General features: G+C 36.8%; 1 protein-coding gene across 1 annotated transcript in view; it reads left to right on the top strand.

Moving 5' to 3' along the window:
• The first annotated feature begins 692 nt into the window (after positions 1 to 692).
• The window catches only part of C10H8orf34 (chromosome 10 C8orf34 homolog), a 340,888-nt gene continuing 322,239 nt past the window's right edge, over positions 693 to 19,341 (top strand). Inside the window, 2 exon segments of the mRNA XM_049781860.1 lie at positions 693 to 940; positions 942 to 1,119. Coding sequence (XP_049637817.1) covers positions 831 to 940; positions 942 to 1,119 — 288 coding nt within the window. The 5' untranslated portion in view covers positions 693 to 830.

Genomic DNA, 19,341 nt, shown 5'->3' with positions numbered 1-19,341 from the left:
CTGGGAAAACAACCCTCTTTTCGAAAGGGGCATTTGATGGCAAGCACCCTTTGAAGGCAGCATTTTTTCTTTTTCATTGTTACATTAAATGACACATCTTTAATAATTGGAAAACTAACAACAAAACGATGTAATCCAATTTGTTCACACTTGATTCTGTAGTTTTTGCAATTGGTATGGTATTGTTAAAGACTTCTTTGAGGTCTTGGTAGTTTGAGTGTTCTGCTTACAGTTTTACTCTGTGTACTTTATAGATTTAGGTCTGATTTCAAGGTCTTTGATTGACTTTGAGTTGACTTTTGTGTCATAAGTGTGAGATATGAGATATGCATAGTTCTTTATTTTCTTACACAGGGCCATCTCTTAGTCCATTTATATTTCCAGTCCCTTGATTAAATATTAGTTGACCCTGTTTTTTTTTATTTGGGGGGGGTTAATTGGATGATTCTATTCTAACTCCAATGGTCTAAAAAGTCTGCCTTGGTTTCAATCACATGCTGATTTGATCACTATGGCTTTGCAGTACAGCTTTGGCTTTTAGGTCGCTAGGGAGCAGAGAGCTCAGGGCGGGGTGCAACACCCTCTGGGAGTCTCCTGGGCTGGGCTGTTTGTTTCGGTTACCTGGGAGAGGGGGGGCCACCGCGCGCACACACACACGCACACCCCGGACGCGCAAGCACACCCCGACCTTCTCTTGGGCGCCCCCCGGTGCCGCTGCTGCAGGAGGATTTGCACCGTGAGGCTCGGCTGACACCCCCCAGATCCTGAGTACCGCCGCCCAGAGGAGGAAAGAGCCTCTGCCTCCTCTGCCTGGGAAGCTTCGGCGATGAATGAGTTCACCCCAAGGCCCGGAGTTGCCTGAGTTAGCATCCCTGGACCCGGCTTCCCGGGCTGCATCTCCATCCCGCACGCAGCCGACTCCCCAGTTTGCAAGCCCGGGAAGCCCAGGAGAGGCTGCGGAGCTCGAGTCTCGGCCCCGATCTGAGAGATTGGAGGTTTGTCCCGCTTCTGCAGTCTTCCCGCAACCCTCCGGGGGTCCCTTTGGTCTCCATGGCATCACATCAGCAGTCCCGGATCCAAGCTTACCTGGAGAAGAACAAGATCGGTCCCCTGTTTGAGGTAAAGCATCCATGCGAGATCTTGAGCTGCTCCCCCTTTGGTCGTTGGGGAGAAGGGGGTGCAAAGCCACAGCAGCTCATGAGGTTTGGGTGGTGGGCAGGTGGGTGAGGGTGAAGGCAGGGAGGAAGAAACGCACCCAAAAGGTACCCCCAGGTGTGTTGGCACACGGCCAGGAGGGGACTTTGTGGGTTACCTGGACAGGGACAGGTGAGCTCCAGGGCCTGGCCCCCAGGATGCTGGGGGAAGTTTTGAGTTATCTGACTGTCCTGAACCTCGCAGCCACATGCATGAGACCTCCCCCCTCCCAGACTAAGACAGACGGATGAATGCATGCTTAGATGATATTACATGTGCTTAGATGAATTACATGCGCTCACTTTCTTCTGAGCATTTGCATCCTATTAGATGGGGACTTAGGGAAAGCTGTGGACAGTAATAAAACCCGAATAGGAAAAGGAGTTGCTTGCAAGCTCTAGGAAGTAGCAACATTGAGGGAAAAACAGAACTGCTAAGAGGTAGGCTTCAATAAGGTACCAGAGTACAGAATGGGAATAATTTGCAAATTGAGCCCTTGATGTTGGTCTAGAAATGAAAGGACCACCTTTGCATTGCAGACCCTTGAAACCAACAGAAATAAAGCACACATGCATTATTTTGAAGGAGGCGTGTATATTTGAGTTTTTTTTTCTTCTCACCATCAAAGAATTGATGACCAAAAGGAATGGGTGACTTGAAATCTGGCACCCCCAAAGCGTCCTAGCAGTTGTCAGGGGGCCAACTGGGTGGTGAGGAAAGTCTAGGACTCTTGTATGATAGCTGGGTCCCAGACTCAAAGCAACAGAGTTTTGTAGGGTTGGCAATGTCTCTCCATCATACCACCTGGCCTAAGCTGTGGCTTTTCTTGGGGAAGGGGTTATTTTTCCCTTTCTTAAGAGTTTGCTGAAGAAAGAGCTAGAAAAAAGAGCTTTAGAACTGAAAGGGATGAGAAAAAAAATGCTATTTGATGCCCTAGCGTAAAAAGGAAGAGGAAAACAATGGTGTTATTTGGTAGTTCTTTTTCTGAGGAGGAATAGTTTCCAATAAACAAGATTTCACTAAATATTTTGGAGTTTTTTTTTGTCCAACTTTAAGTGTATTGTCTTGATGGGTACTCTAATTATTTTAACTGGAACTTATTGTTGTACAATGCTAAGTTCCTAAAACGACGGTTTAGATATTTTTGTCTGCCAATTGTGTAAGCAAAGAAAGCCCATATACAAAAGCAAAGTAGAATTGCTGAAGCTACTCGATTTTTTCTTTGCTTTTACTCTAATTATTATATATTTTATAATCAATAACTTTACACATACCTTTTGTATTGTTCATTCTATACATAAGTAATATGTAAATTTATCAAACTAAAGCATTTTAGCCCTCTATGGCTGTATATTAAAAATACAAATACAGTGCACCAAAAACATAAATACATCTATTATAGAATGTTCAATACAATTTTCCATGGAGGATAAGTATTTTAGAAGTTTTTGAAGTGCTTTTTATTTGCTTATTTTAAATTCTCAGTATTCTCTCCAATGATGGCAATATAGTATGAAGCATATGTAAACTTTCTACTTAATTAGTAAATAAATCAACTTGATTTCATGTTCTCTCTTAAAAATTGCTCACCTAATTCTGCACTAATGAATTTTAAATGATGCCAAAATTGTCTCATAAATTATATGATATTCTTACTGAAAAACAAACAACACAATTAAGTACTTTGTATTTTATATTTTTGGGGAAGTGGGTTGGCAAGTATTATATGTACTCTCATTTGAGTTTGGACTAAAGGGATGAGTATATATATATACATATATGTATATATATATTTTGGTTTTTTGGGCCACACCCATTTGATGCTCAGGGGTTACTCCCAGCTAAGCGCTCAGAAATTGCCCCTGGCTTGGGGGGACCATATGGGACACCGGGGGATCGAACCATCAAACCGCAGTCCTTCCTTGGCTAGCGCTTGCAAGGCAGACACCTTACCTCTAGTGCCACCTCACCGGCCCCGGGATGAGTATATTTTTAAAGCTTGAAAACAGTCGTTTAAATAACAGAAAGAGAACATAGAGCTGTCCTGACCAAAAAGCAGTCTTGATATAGTACTTTTGATCACGGTAGAGCCTGGATTTTGGAGTAGAATTACACATATTCAGGAAATTGGAACTTGAGCTCATAGTCTCTCTTAGCATGCTAGAAAATCATCCAAACAAGTGTGAAAAGGGCCTTGTATATATTACACTAGTTTCAGTGACTTTCTAACTTGCTTGAAAGAGAAAGACTCAGAGTCAGAGACTAACAGAGACAGAGATGGAGAAATAAATACAAAGACAAAAAGAAAGAGAATGCAAAGGGAAGCTATTTGGACCTTAACCAGTATAAGATCTGCTTTTCAGAGATCAGAGTGAAAGTACAAATCTGAATTTAGTAAAATGTAACTAGATATTTAATTTCTGGACTACATTTAAAAAAGGGGGGGCATAGGTGTACTTTCTTTCATCAATCACAAATTGAAATAGGTCACACTAACTTCTAAGGCAAAGATTGACAAAGAAACGAGGCAAAACACACCAAATAGGGGAGGAGCACTGTTCATATGCAAGAACACTTAGAAACAGAGCTTGTCTAAGGGCAGCCACAAAATAGTAGATCAACATTGCTGTCAGTGAGAATCTTAAACTTTGTTTTAGAGGCCTTAACTGGATTCAGCCACTTTTCAGTTCAGATGAATTTGCCTTGCTCTTTCAATATTGCATCCTTAATTGGCGGGAAGGAGTGCAGTTAAGACAGAAAAGGGTCAGTAATGATTGCTCTGGACAAGAACTGGGAACTGAAAGGGAGTAAAGTTATATGCATGATTAGATAGATTGATAGATGATAGATAGATAGATGGATGGATGGATAGATAGATAGATAGATAGATAGATAGATAGATAGATAGATAGAGAGATAGAGAAGATTCTGAGTTAGAACATAGAGGATGAAGGTGGGTGTGGGGACCACTGGAGGTTAACTGGGGAAATTGGTGGTGGTAAATAAACACTGGTGAAAGAATGGGTGTTGGAACATTGTATGACTGAAACTCAACTATCACCAACTTTTTAACTATGTACCTCATGGTGATTTAATATGATATTTTTAAAAGATTGCTTCCTTAGAATGACTGTTAGCATGGGGATGATAGGCAGAACATTCATCCAAAGAATTTAAGGATTATCTGACTGGTTCAGTTTTCAGGTTAGCCAGCAGGCCTCTCAATGGCCTGTTTTAATTAGCTACTAGTTATGAAAAGTGTACATATGATCTTACTTTCCTACCATTAGACATATGAAAGTTCCTATGATTCCATTCTCATTAAAACAAGGTATTACCCATCTTTGTATAATAGTGACCACTTAGCTTTATGTGGTATCTCATGTTGGCTTTGAAACACGCTTGTGTGTTCATTGTGACTCCACCTTAGTTTTGCTCTTTGAGTTCATGGTCATTAGTATCCCAGAGAAAGGCTAGATTTCTCTCACCCTTTGAAGTCTTGATGTGTTTACTGGGGTGAGTCAGATGATTCTGTCTGATGACAATAGCAAAAAGTAGCACAATGTTTGATGTAGTTTTAAATCTACAAAGGGAAAGAAGTAAGGTAATTGTAATATAATCTGAAAAGAAAAAAAGGTTCAAGGAATATGGTTTTCACACTTCACTTGAATTGATAAGATGTGTTTAATTGTGATGCACTTATGTATAGCAGCCACTAAAATGTTGTATAGAAAGATGTCATCAAAACTATAGATCCACCTGAAAAGATTGTGCAGAGATTAGGGGGCCGGGCAGTGGCGCTAAAGGTAAGGTGCCTGCCTTGCCTGCGCTAGCCTCGGATGGACCGCGGTTCGATCCCCCGGCGTCCCATATGGTCCCCCAAGCCAGGAGCGACTTCTGAGCGCATAGCCAGGAGTAACCCCTGAGCGTCACCGGGTGTGGCCCCCCCCCCAAAAAAAAAAAGATTGTGCAGAGATTAGAGCACTTGCCTTGCACCTGGTTGACCCAGGTTTGGTTCCCCAGGACTGCATGGCCCCTGACAACAAAGCTAAAAGTAGCTCAGGAGCATGGTGACTTGTGACTCAAGCCACACATCTCCCCAAGAATAAGTATAAAGATATTTTCAAATGGAATAAGTATATTAATAATGAATTGATATCACATATTAACAGATAATCAATTAACAGACCAATATATTATGTAATTGATAAGATGTAAATATATTAAAACTGTTGATATATAAAATGGAATCCCAAAAGTGTTCAAGTAATACACATGGAAAGGATAAAGAAAAATAATCGGGCCCGGAGAGATAGCACAGCGACGTTTGCCTTGCAAGCAGTCGATCCAGGACCAAAGGTGATTGGTTCGAATCCCGGTGTCCCATATGGTCTCCCGTGCCTGCCAGGAGCTATTTCTGAGCAGACAGCCAGGAGTAACCCCTGAGCCAACGCCGAGTGTGGCACAAAAACCAAAAACCAAAAAAAAAAAAAAAAAGAAGAATCATTCAACAACATTCAGAGAACAAACAGTAAACAAAAATTTTGCATGACCAAATTTAACCTGTTTGTTAATAATTATATTTAAATAAAATGTGCTTTACATACTAAAATACATTATCAGTGCAATTAAGAGTGCTAGACCAACTGTACTTTGTTTCCAAGAAACTCATTTCAAAAAAATATATAGACAAGCAGGGCCTGAGTGGTGGTGCAATGGTAGGGCATTTGCCTTGCACGTGGCTGACCTAGGATGGGTCCCCTCCACCCCCATGTACCATATGGTCTCCCAATCTAGGAGGAATTTCTGAGTGGAGAACCAGGGAGTAAGTCCTGAGTGTCACCGGATGTGGCCCAAAACAAAACAAAACAAAACAAAAAATATATAGAGAGAGACAAGCTTAAAAGAACAAAAAAGAATGGAAACATTTATATTAACAACCAAAGAAAGGGGCTGGAGAGATAGCACAGTGGTAGGGCATTTGCCTTGCACTCGTCCTACCCAGGACAAATCTCTGTTCGATTCCTTGCATCCCATAGAGTCCCCGAAGCAGGAGTGATTTCTGAGCACAGAGTCAGGAGTATTCCCTAAGTGCTGCTGGTTGTGGCCCCCAAACAACAACAAAAACAAACAACCAAGGAAAGTAGGAATAACTTTGATAATGTTAGATAAAGTAGAGTTCAGAAGGTAGATTACCAGTGATAGAGGTTGCCATTATAATACAATGGTTAGACCATCAAAAATAGTAATTCTAGTTGTGTATGCACTGAGCAATGGAACTACACAATGTGAGAAGCAGAAATGACAAAAAGAGATACAGACAAATCCTTAATTATAGTTGGAAACTTCAAAAGTCCTCTTCTATCAATTCAGAAAACTATACAGATGATTATAAGCACTATTGAGAACACAAAAAAGCAAAGAATTAACCAATGATGAATCTAGCAATTAATCTAGTAATTAATCTAGTTTAGTTTATAGACTAGTTTATGTTATTATTCTGTTATTGTTATAACAGAATATACTTTCTATCAAGTGATGCTGGAAGTGTACAAAATAGACCACTTTCTGAGACATTAACAGATTTCAATTTGACTCATGAAAAATGTTTCTTCCAAAAGGATGAATCTGAAAAGCAGTAACATAAAGAAAATACGACATTTCCTCAAATCCTGGGAAAGCATGCAATACATCTCTAAATAATCTGCTAATTAAAGAAGAAATTTCATGTTGGTAGGGCTTTTTACCTTGCACACTGTCAACTCAGCTTGGTCCTTGAACCACAAATGGCCCCTTGATTATAGAGTGATCAGGAGAAAACCCTGTTCACTTCCAGATTTTGGACCCCAAAACCAACTCCCTTGCACAACTCCCTGAAAAAAAAGAAGAAAAGAAGTACCACAAATAAATAATGAAATGCATACTATATCTTGTCTATCCAGGGGTAAACAAGAGAACGACCAAAATTAAGAAGCATAGCTCTGGTAATGCTGAAGTGGAGTGATGTGACTGGTTCATATTTCTGTTTTTTTCCAAGGGCAGAGGATTATTCAGCTAGAGAATAATCTAGAGGATCCTTTAGAGATATATCTGCTGATAGTATGTGCTTTTTCATATATCAAATTTGTGTCTAAAAGTAGATATCTTACGTTATTAAAAATAGGAAACAAGTGTCTTGCCTCGTATTTTATTGAATATCTATTCATTAATTCTCCTACATTAGCTCTTATATATATATATATACACAAGTATACATACATAATACATACATACACAAGTACACCTAGTATAGACTACAATATTGCTCTGTATGGTAGAGATACATAAATGTCTATTAAGTTAAAGAAAACATTTACTTGAATACTTTTCTTTCTATGGAAAAATGCAGTAAAGATACAAGCAGTAAATAGCATATTAATATTAATTCCTTTGAGATCTAGTGCAGATGATCCCTCATCTCATTAACTTTATGTACACTGAATAACTTTTAATTATATACTTAACTAGCTAATTCACTTTCAGCCATATTTTCTCCATTTTAATATTTACTTTCAAGAGAGATCCTGATAAATTAATTCACTTCACTATGCAAAGCTTAAAGCATAAGTCCCCTAAGTGTGTTTGCATTTATTAATGAGGAAGTTGTGTAACATGATTATATGTACTAAGACAATCAATTTAAAAAAAGTTTTTTTTTATATTTCTTTATTCCTGTTGCCTCCTTTGTTGTTAATGTTTTCTTGAGACAATTCAGGATCTTCTACATGCCTGGGTATGTGTTTCATTTTGTTTTCTAGTGACTTAAATGTAATTGGTCCAAATGACATTTGTTTGCTATTACATTTGCTGCTACTACCTCCTATTTCCTCTTTTTTAACTGAATGATAGACACTGTGGTGTCTTTTTAGCTCTAATTTGTGTCTAGTTTTTAGATCTCTTTTCAGTCTAGTTTTCTAATATTTCTTCTTCTGGCTTAAAAATTATAGCTCTTGGGGCCAGAGTGGTGGCACAAGCAGTAAGGCATTTTCCTTGCATGCACTAACCTAGGATGGACAGAAGTTTGATCCTCCAGCATCCCATATGGTCCTCCAAGCCAGCAATTTCTGAGTACACAGCCAGGAGTAATCCCTGAGTGTCACTGGGTGTAGCTCAAAAATATATTTCTTGTATCTCTGGAAAAAATTGGCACATGGTAAAGTGTGTGTGTGTGTTTGTGTGTTAAGCAAGAGGTAGGGGTTATCTTGATTGTCATGTCACTTGTTTGTTGTATCATAAAAGTGACTGTATATTTTTGTAGAACATGGAGACATGATAGATATCTGGACAAGAATACAGAGTATCGCTTATCTTCTCGAATAAGCATCCTGAATTATCTTTAATTAAAATATCACCCACAGCCCCAACCCCCTGTAAATCTTTGCAGTATGACTATCTTTATCAAATCCTGGATTGCCATTTGATATTTTATTGCATTTACTCTTGTGAGTAAATACCTTATAACCATGAGAATATAGGTTAAATATAGGCTTAAAAATAAAGGTTATTTTACTATTGGGGGCACACCCAGTGACGCTCAGAAGCTACTCCTGGATATGCATTCAGAAATCGCTCCTGGCTTGAGGTACTATATGGGACATGGGGAAGGGGCGGTCAAACCTCGGTCCATCCTCGGTCAGCACTTGCAAGGCAAACGTCCTATCACTTGCACCATCACTCTGGCTCCAATAAAGGTTATTTTTATCAATATTCTTAGCTACTTATATTTTCAGACTTCGAAATTAGTTTGGTTTACACAAATCAGCTTGTTCTGCCTCATAAATTGGAGAAAAATCAAAGAGTGGATGGTACCATGGGCAAGCAGTCTCATGAACAATGAGTGGAAAAAAAGATCAGCCCGAAGTATCCAACTCAAAGTCAACAATAGAATCAAGAGAGCCAAACTACAACAAACTATACACCAAGGGGACTTGTTACACTAGCAGTCGAGGGAGGATAAGGGGGTGAGCTATGGGATGCATGCTGGGATCAGAGGTGGATGGAGGACAACACTGGTGGTGGGAATGGCCCTAAATCACTGTAACTTTGTACCTTAAATATAACTGTGAAAGACATAATTAAAAAAAGAAAATAGTTTAGCTTATACTATTTAGTAATTCTAGTTTATACTAAACACTATGTTAAAAATATATTTGTGGGTGGGAGAGATAGCATGGAGGTAAGGCATTTGCCTTTCATGCCGGAGGTCATCAGTTTAAATCTCAGCATCCCATATGGTCCCCCTTGCCTGCCAGGAGCAATTTCTGAGCTTGGAGCCAGGAATAACCCCTGAGCACTGTTGGGTGTGACCCAAAAACCACACACACACACACACACACACACACACACACACACACACACACACACACACACACAAATATATATATTTGTGACTAAAAAAAATCAGCGACAGCCTATCCAATCTAAAATGTGTAGTTTGCAAATGGATAATTACTTTTAACTAAGAGTACTGGAAAAATATCGACTTATTGGAGACTTTCTCTTCTTAAATATTCATTATGATTTTGTTATTTTTTCAATAGCTATTTAAATTCTTTAGTGAAAATGTTTGGAATTTAATTTATATATTGTGTTATGTATTTATTGTTAGCTATTAGGTAATGGTAACTATAACTTCAAATAAAACATTTGCTATACTTAAAAATTTATGTGTAGTTAGAAAAAAAGCCTTATGTACTTGAATCATTCTTAACTGTTTTGATTATTTTATAAATATCAGTATTTATTTTAGTCACCATTCTGGTTCATTATTTTTCACAAATATTTATCATTTATTTATCATCTTTATACTCTTACATGTAAGAAATTATTTTTAAATACAGGCTTATAAATTTGTTTTCAATAAAGTTGTATTAGGGTCATATCTGTGAGCTGACTAAGGGAAAGAATAAATTTATCAGCATAGTATTTCTTATTATTTTATCCATTACTGGAAGTGCCTGGAAACAATATGAATTTAACATAAAAATAAATTATTAAGTATCTAAATAATATGAATATTTTATTTGGTACTGTTATACATGATGCATACTGGTAATTTTATTTTATTATTTTATTTTTGGGCTACACCTGATAGTGTTCAGAGCTTATTTCTGACTCACTCACTTTTGGTGGTGCATAGGGGAAACAGAAGGGATGCTAGGAATTGAACCTGCTTTGCATTAATGCACAATAAACATTCTATGCTGTTCTATTCCTCCATCAGAGCTACTGATAATTTCAGGTTCTAATTTATTCTTCTAAATAAAGAAGCCAACTTCATTTTTGAAGTATAAACTGGAGCATCGAGGGTATGATCTTACTATTTCTTCACTATTTTAACTTACTGAAATTTACTGTGACATGCTATATTGAACTAAGAAAACATTCAATTAGACACTGTATTGAACTAGCATATAGTATATAAAGTGGACTTTATTACATAAAACTTCCTTTTTATCCTTTGTTGAAGAGAGTGTGTTTGAGCCACAACAGGCTATGCTCAGAGTTTACTCCTAGCTCTGTGTTCAGGGATCATTCCTAGGGGGCCACATGTTTTTGTAGGGATGAAACTGAGTTTGCCATATGGCTGGTAAACATTTTACTAGCTGTACTAACTCTCCAAAGCCTTGATTTATTGTTTCTGAATATGTTTGAGACTTTATTCTTAATATTTTGGGGATCACACCCATTGGCACTCGGAGTTACCCCTGGTTCTGTGCTCAGAAGTCACTCCTGGGACACTCATGGGACTATATGGATTGCCAAGGATTAAGCCTTGAATTGGCTGTGTACATGGCAAAAGGATGTCATACAAGCTCTACAAAGGATGTCCTACAATCTCTACAAAGCCCTACAAAGGGCTCTTTCTAGCCCTTTTAGGTAACTCCCTAATTCCTAAACACAGCTTTGTCCATAAAAGAATGTTAGAGAAGGTATATGTTCTTTTATGTTTGTTTTTGTTTTTCTTTTGGGTCTCACCTAGCAGCTCTTAGGAGTTATTCCTGGTTCTGTACTCAGAAATCAGTTCTCACAGGCTCAGTGATGTCATGGATAGAACCCAGGTTGTCCAAGTGCAAGGTATATGCCCTGCCTGCTGTGCTATCACTCCGGCTATTTACAACATGTAGCATCTTTTTTTTTTTTATTTTTTTAAGAGTATTTTTTCACCTAATGCTTTTTTTGAAACTTGATTATTTGTTTTTGTTTTGGGGCCACACCCAGTGATACTCAGAGGTTACTCCTGGCTCTGGGTTCAGAAATCGCTACTGGCTTGGGGACTATATGGGACACCGGGGGGATCGAACCACAGTCAGTTCTGTCCTAGGTTAGTGCAGGCAAGGCTCCTTGAAACTTGATTTTTTACAGTTGTAAACCAGTTTATGGTTGAGTTTCAGGCACACAATGTCCAACACTCATCATTCACCAGAACTCATTTCCCCATCAAATGACCCTGATTTCTCTCCTACTCTTTCCCCTGCCTCTGTGACAGACATTTTTATTTTCTCTCTCTCTCTCTTTCTCTGTCTTCCTTTTTGTTCCTTTTAGACACTGTAGTTTGTAATATTGTTACTGAAGGGTTATCATATACATCACTTTAACTTCTTTCAGCACCCAGTTCTTGTTCAGAATGATCATTTCCAACTACCGTTGTCTTAGTGACTCTACTTTCATTATTTTATATTCCACAAATGATTGCCATTATCTCTGTTACTCTCCCTCTGACATACTTTGCTCAGCATATTACACTCCATATCCACCCATGTTTAATCATTAAGTTTAATGTTTCATGAGTTCATTTCTCCTAGCTGCTGTGTAGTATTCCATTGTGTAGAATTACCAGTTTCTTTATCCAGTCATTTGTTTTCAGACACTTGGTTTGTTTCCAGATCCTGACTATGTGAATAGTGCTGCAATGAACATAGGAATGCAGATGGCCTTTCTATAGTGTATGCAGTATCTTATGAGAACAACTAGACTATTTTACAATATCAAATCTTTTATATAAGTATTTTGAATTGCATAAAAAGTAACACCCCTTTTTATTACATAAACTTTTAGAAAATATAATTTTATCAATTATAAAGATGTAGGTAATCTTCATACCTTCATTCCCACTGTTTTAGTTAGCTTATCTTTGCCTTGCTTATTTTATTTATGTTATTTTATCATAATTTATCTTAGCTTTTAGAAAATACATTAAATTATTTTTAAAATAAGAATTAATGTAAATATGCTATAAAAATTATGAAGTAATTTGTACTCATGGTCAAAGTAATTTAGATACATTTATAGGAATGGTATTTCTCCTATTACCAACACTATTGCTCATTTTCTTACTTTAAATATGTATTTGGGACCTGAGAGGTAGTATAGTGAATAAGGCACTTGCCTTGCATGCAGCTAGTCCAGGATCAATCCCTGACACCACATATGATATCCTTATTCCCAACATGAGTGATCCGTGAGCAGAAATTCAGGAGCAAGATCTAAGCACCATAGGGTGTGCCCAAAAACAAAATAAAAAAAAATATTTGGCTGACTTTGGAATAGTTTGTGAGAATTTATTTGCATATAATGCCTCCAATAGTTGACCCTATGAGTAGAAAATATGAAACTGTCTAACAGCAAAAGTTTGAGACTCAAGGCATTTTCTAGGAGTTGTTTTCTTAATTTCAAAGGTTTTCTATCCATATCTTCAGTAGAGGATTCATCTTGCCATTATGACCTCAGGTTACGTGTTATATTAGAGAGGACTCACAATCAATCTCAAAGCTTTCCAGTTAGTCTTTAACATGCTGCACTCATATATTGCTGGTGTTTTCTTATTCATATTTCAGTATTTGGCTCATGTTTAAAAATATAAATTATTTGAGCAAATTGTTAAATTGTACTCTGACATATTTTACCATACCTAGTAGCCCATTTCCTAAAATAAGTTATTCATTCTTATTCATCTTACTAGCATACATTAAAATAGCACTAAATAAGCTTCCCTTCCTAGTAGGGTATTATGGAACTATAAAAATGTAGAAACTATGAATCCTAATTTATATATATTATTACAGTTAGTTGGAATATGCATAGAGAGTATAGGTGAAAATAGTTTGTATATCTTTTTCTAATGAGTTCCCATGTTAATTGACTCTTTTGTACTCTGACCATCCATTTTTCTAAACTCTTTTTATTGCTACAGATTGTTTTTTTGATTGTTAAGTGACTTGGCTTAAATTATTTAGTAGAGGTCCCTACTGCCTTTTCTAGGAAAATGATATTTGCATGTAAATACCAAAGTTCTTACCTTTTTAAACCTTAATGAGGGTTTTTGACTGAGGCTGACAAGAAAACCCTAACTGAAACTAAAGTTGAAGTAGTGTTGAGAGGGCTGGAGGAGGTACAGTGGGAATGAGCATCAGATAAGTGATTATAAATTTTGTCGGAGAGAAGTTTAAAAAAAAAAAAAAGAATGATCAAAGTGAATGCGGGAAATAGCTCAAAATGGTGGCTCTCAAGTCTTGCATGCTTAAATTACATCCCTATCATTGCTTTTCACACTCATTGCTTGCAACCCTCATTCTAGCACCAGTACCTAATGCCAGCTAACTGGGTATCATTGGGAGTAATGTCTCCTGGGATCCTCCTAGTCTTGCTGGAAATAGTCCCCACCAACGTTTAGATGTTCAAATGCAATCCTACTATCACACTGTATACTCTTCCTCTCCTCTTTTTTAACGCCTCTTTTAAAAAGCTGTAAATAATAAAAAAAAAACAACAACAACACTTAGAATGGGCTTTCCATGCTTCATAAGCTCAATATCTTCCCTTCTGTGCCCTACATCTGTTCAGGAATCAGCCACTGGGTGCTGGAAAGGACAAAAGAACTGATATATCCTTAGAAAGGTGGTTGAAAGAATTGTAAAGGGAAAAGGTGTATTAAATTTTGGTGCAGCTAAGACAAATTGCAGTCTGCTTTGACATACCTTTGCCTGTTTCACACTTACTCTAGGTGAATGCTATTTAGAGACTTTCCATGTAGAACATCTTGTTTGTAGCTCAAATTTAAAATGACAGAAATGAAGTCAAAACAATGGGCAATGTTCCATGCTTCTTGCTTGTTTGTTTTAGCTATGATTTAGTAATTCTTCTGCAGAACAGAATAGCATTCTCTTCCATTTCCTTGAATAAATATATATGGTGAATATAAAACAAAATAGTTTCAGTTAACTTTTTGAAATTATTCTTGTGTTACTTCTTTTTTTTCTTCCTCATGTTCAACTTAATTCTGACAATAGGTTACCTTTATCTATTTCATATTTTATCTATTTCACTATCCCACTCCATTTTATGTTTGACCAGTGCATTTGACTTTTCTAAAAAGTACTATTTCTGATAATAATTGCCATACTTTTTAAATGAGTGTATTTTGTACATCTGTGGACAAAATACAAATTTGTATGAAGACAACCTGAGAAATTTTAGACCTTCTTTTGCAACTTTTAGTTCTGCATTAGAAATCAAGAGGATAAGTTCACAGTTCTGGATCATAGACAAGACAAATGTTTTTAAACAAACATATGTAAAATGAGTTACAAATTAATGTGATGACAGTCACAGTTTTCCAAAACATACTTAAGCCTACTTTTTAATGTCTTCATAGACTGTTGTCAATTCCATATACTGCATTCAGGATCAAGTGGGTTAGTTTATCCAAACTACTCAATAAGACAAGTTTAAGTCTTTGATATTATCTCTAAGTAGAATACTTTTTCTTCTATAATGACTTACATATGATTCCTTGAAAACTAGACTCAGATAAAGTTTAGTACTCACAGGATTATTTGTAGAGTGCTTTAAGTAGAGCACCTTCAAGTGAGTAAAGAAAACAGATTTGAGTAAAGAAAGATGTTGAACTATGAGGTATTTAAAATATAGTTCTCAGCCAAACACAAAGTATCTGGAAAGCTTTTAAACGTTGTTCCAATAGAAATATGGTGGTTGGGTCTTAGGTCTTGGTTGTTGTCTAGTCATAAGAAGCAGGAGAGAGTGAGTGAGAGGGAAACAGAGAAGAGAGTGTTTTAAAAAGAAGGATCAAGGTAGACTGAGGAAAAGAGTGTGATATAGGAATCACTCCTTTTGGGTTTAGGAGACCATATGGGGTGCCAGGACCCAAACCTGGGTTGGCTATGTGCAAGGCAAAAGACCCATCTGCTGCATTATTGCTTTTTGGGTTGTTTTGAGGCCACATCTGGCAGTGCTTAGGAATCAATCCTGGCTCTGTTCTCAAGGGTTACTCCTGGTGGAGTCTGAGGACCAGAAGCAGCTATGTTTCAGAGAAAAATTCTAGAGGAGTACAGAGAGAAACTAGGAGAATGAATCTTTATTTTTGAGAAAATAGTTCTAGGCATATAGTCCAGTACATATATTTTATCTAATTAATGATCAAGAATTATGATATTTTGTTTTGCTTCTTAAATTGAATATTTTTGTATATCTTTACTTCCTTAGATTTTATTTGTGTTAATTTCTTTAGTACTTACCAACCATAGCATTAATTCTGTGGTTAACCAAACTGTTAACTACTTTGTAGCTTGTCTTTTTAGATTTACTGTTTGTTGGTTTCTCCCCTAATGTTATTTTTAAGATGTAATTTGTAGTATATGCATTACAATTTAATTCCATACTTCTTGAATAAATAAGGGCCTAAAATAGAATGTTTTACATAAACAGAATAATTTTCACTTGGCACACAAAATTATCTAAACTCTTTCAATATTCTAAATTTCACTTATGAAAAAGCGAAGACCCCAAGGGATATTAAAAGTTGATTTACAGGGGCTGGAGAAATCTCTTGGAGGTAAGGCATTTGCCTTGCATGCAGAAGGTTGGTGGTTCAAATCCTGGCATCCCATTTGGTCCATTAAGCCTGCCAAGAACAATTTCTGAGGGAAGAGCCAGGAGTAACCCCTGAGCGCCGCTGGGTGTGACCCAAAAGCAAAAAACCAAAACAAACAAACAAAAAAACCCCAAAAAACAAAACAAACAAAAAGTTGATTTACAGAAGTAAAAGGAAACAAAAGTAAATAAAATATCTATCAGTCAGTTATCAGAGTCAATACTTTTTTTCCGCCACACTCTTCCATGTTCAGGGGTTACTTCTAGCTCTGCAATCAGAAATCACTCCTGTAAGGCTCAAAGGATGGAACCTGGGAGGCCAGGGATTGAACCCAGGTCAGTTGCATGCAAGGCAAATGCCCTACCTGCTGTATTATCACTCTGGCCTTGAATTCTTTTTTGTGTATCAACCTGACTAACTTGAACTAACTTCAGACTTGTACTTAGAATGAACATTAAAATATTTAAAAAATAAAATAAAATATTAAGTTATGGGACCGGAGAGATAGCATGGAGGTAGGGCAGTTGTCTTGCATGCAGAAGGACGGTGGTTCGAATCCTAGCATCCCATATGGTTCCCCAAGTCTGCCAGGTGCGATTTCTGAGCATAGAGCCAGGAGTAACTCCTGAGCACTACCAGGTGTGACCCCCAAAATATTGTTATGTGTGTAGCAAAAATATTGTGATTTGAGTAAAATAATCATAATGTTTTTGTGTGTCACTTAACCTATGCATGCATAGGAGACATACAGTTAAAATAAATGGCATATATGCTTAGTTAGCTTTCTTTCTAATATAAATACAAGTTAGAAGTTTTTAAAATGAAAATTGTAAATGTATAATATAATTTAGGAGATATAAGAGTGTTAAAATTTATGATATTATGTACAAAATTACTATACTCTACCACCATCAAAGTAGCCAGGACTTTTATCTGCTATCCCTAAGTCATCACTTTACTGATCTTCTTCCTTTTCTCTTCCCCATTCTGTTTTTTTTTATTTTACAGACAAAGATTTGTCATGCTTTAATATCGTCTATTCTCTTATTTTAATTTTCTGGGTTTTTTTTTTTTTTACAAATGAGTGAGATAAAAAATAATGTATTTCCTCTTTGAAATATTTTGCTCAAAATAATACTCTCTAATCCCATTCATGTTGCAGTGAACCAGATGATTTTACATTTTTAATATTTGTATAGTATTCCATTATGTATATATGCTGCTACAAGCTTTTATCTATTCATCTCTCCTTGGGTATTTGAGTTGTTCCCATAGCTTGGTTGTTTTTCTAAATCCTGCAGTGAACATAGAGGTGTGTATATCTTTTCAGTTGATTTTTTGTTTGTTTGTTTGTTTTGTTTTGAAGGTAGATTCCAAGAGTGGAATTGCCTTTTTTTTTTTTTTTTTTTTTTGTTTTTTTTAGGCCACACCCGGCGGTGCTCAGGGGTTACTCCTGGATGCTCACAAATAGCTCCTGACAGGCACAGGGGACCATATGGGACACCGGGATTCGAACCAACCACCTTAGGTCCTGGATCGGCTGCTTGCAAGGCAAACACCGCTGTGCTATATCTCCGAGCCCGGAATTGCTTTTTTATAAGGAAGGTCTAGTCTTAGATTTTTCAAGAAATCTCTAGATTGCTTTCCACAGAGGCAGAACCAGAGGACATATCCACAAACTTTGAATGAGAAATATTTTTTTACCATATCCATAGTATCACTGTTTTGTTTCCAATTTTTGGTGTCTTATTCTCCCTGGTATGAGGTGATAGCTCATTATTTTGAGAGCATTTTCCTAATTAGAATTGATAGTGAGCAGTAGTTCATATGCTTAGAACCCTTCATATGTTTTCTTTGAGGAACTCTTTTTTCCTTATTTTTATGGAGTTGTGTTGTTGTTGTGCTGAGATTTATGAGTGTTTTATAAAACATGGATATTAGTCCTTTATATGATATATTGTGTGCAAATATTTCTCCCTATCAGTAAGATGGCTTTTTACTTTTCTTTTTTTTTCTTGCTAGCAAAACATTTTTAATATTATGTAGTCCCATTTATTTGTTTTTGTGTTTCTGATCTTTGCTTCTTTAGTCAAATCATTAAAGACCTCTTTGAGGTTCATTTCCTGAAGAAGTCTGCCTGTATTTTTCTCTGTGTACTTTATAAATTCTGATCTAGTCTTGAGATATTTTAATTCACTTTTAGATACTTTTGGGGAATTGCATGAGTTCCAGTTCCATTCTTTTTTTAAACATGTCCTTATCCAGTTTTTATAATACCTTTTATTGAAGAAATTTCTTTGCTAAAAGGAGATTTAAAAAAAAATGCTGTTCTTTTGACAAAGTAAAGAATATTATGGAGCCAGCACAGTGGCACAGCAATAGGGCATTTGCCTTGCATGTGACTGACCTAGGAAGAACCACAATTTGATACCCAAGCCCGGAGAGATTTCTGAGCACATAGCCAGGAGTAACCCCTGAGTGTCATTGGGTGTGGCCCAAAAAAACAAAAACAAAATAAGATAGAATATTATTCATCAAAATCTTAAATTATATTAAAAATTTTTATGGCTTATTGTTAAATTAGCTTTTAAATTTGTTGTTTGATTACTAGAAGAATAATTTATTCTTTGATGACTAGAATGTATTTTGCCCTTATTAATGTAAAGCAAATGTATCAATGACCTAAAGAGTAGTTAATTATTACTTTACTAGAGAACAAATTTGTCCTTCTACCAGTTTGCTCTATTCAGATCTTCATTGGATTAGAAAAGACTTTGAAATTTATGTGGCTCACTGTCTTCTTTTAAGAAAAAAATGAACAAGAACACTCCCCAATTCCTGAGAATCTAACTACCTTGTTTTAGCAAACAGACAGTATCCCCCAGTTGTGCTCAAGTTACTACCATACCTCTGGATTGTTCCAGCACCCCCAGAGGTTGTTATCTCCCTTCTTGTAAAGGTGTTCAGAGATCCTTACTCAGATTGTATAGGTCATGTACTTTTGTAAAAAATATTTTATTGGGGCCAGAGAGATAGCATGGAGGTAGTGCATTTCCCTTGCATACAGAAGGATGGTGGTTCGAATCCCGGCATCCCATATGGTCCCCCGAGCCTGCCAGGAGCGATTTCTGAGGATAGAGCCTGAGGTAACCCCTGAGCGCTGCCGGTTGTGACCCCCCCAAATTATTTTATTGAAACAATTATGATAAACAGAATCC

This window comes from Suncus etruscus, chromosome 10 (assembly GCF_024139225.1).
Source record: "Suncus etruscus isolate mSunEtr1 chromosome 10, mSunEtr1.pri.cur, whole genome shotgun sequence".
Taxonomy (NCBI): domain Eukaryota; kingdom Metazoa; phylum Chordata; class Mammalia; order Eulipotyphla; family Soricidae; genus Suncus; species Suncus etruscus.
Note: the sequence above shows the minus strand (reverse complement) of the source record. Positions and strands in the feature narration are given on the sequence as shown.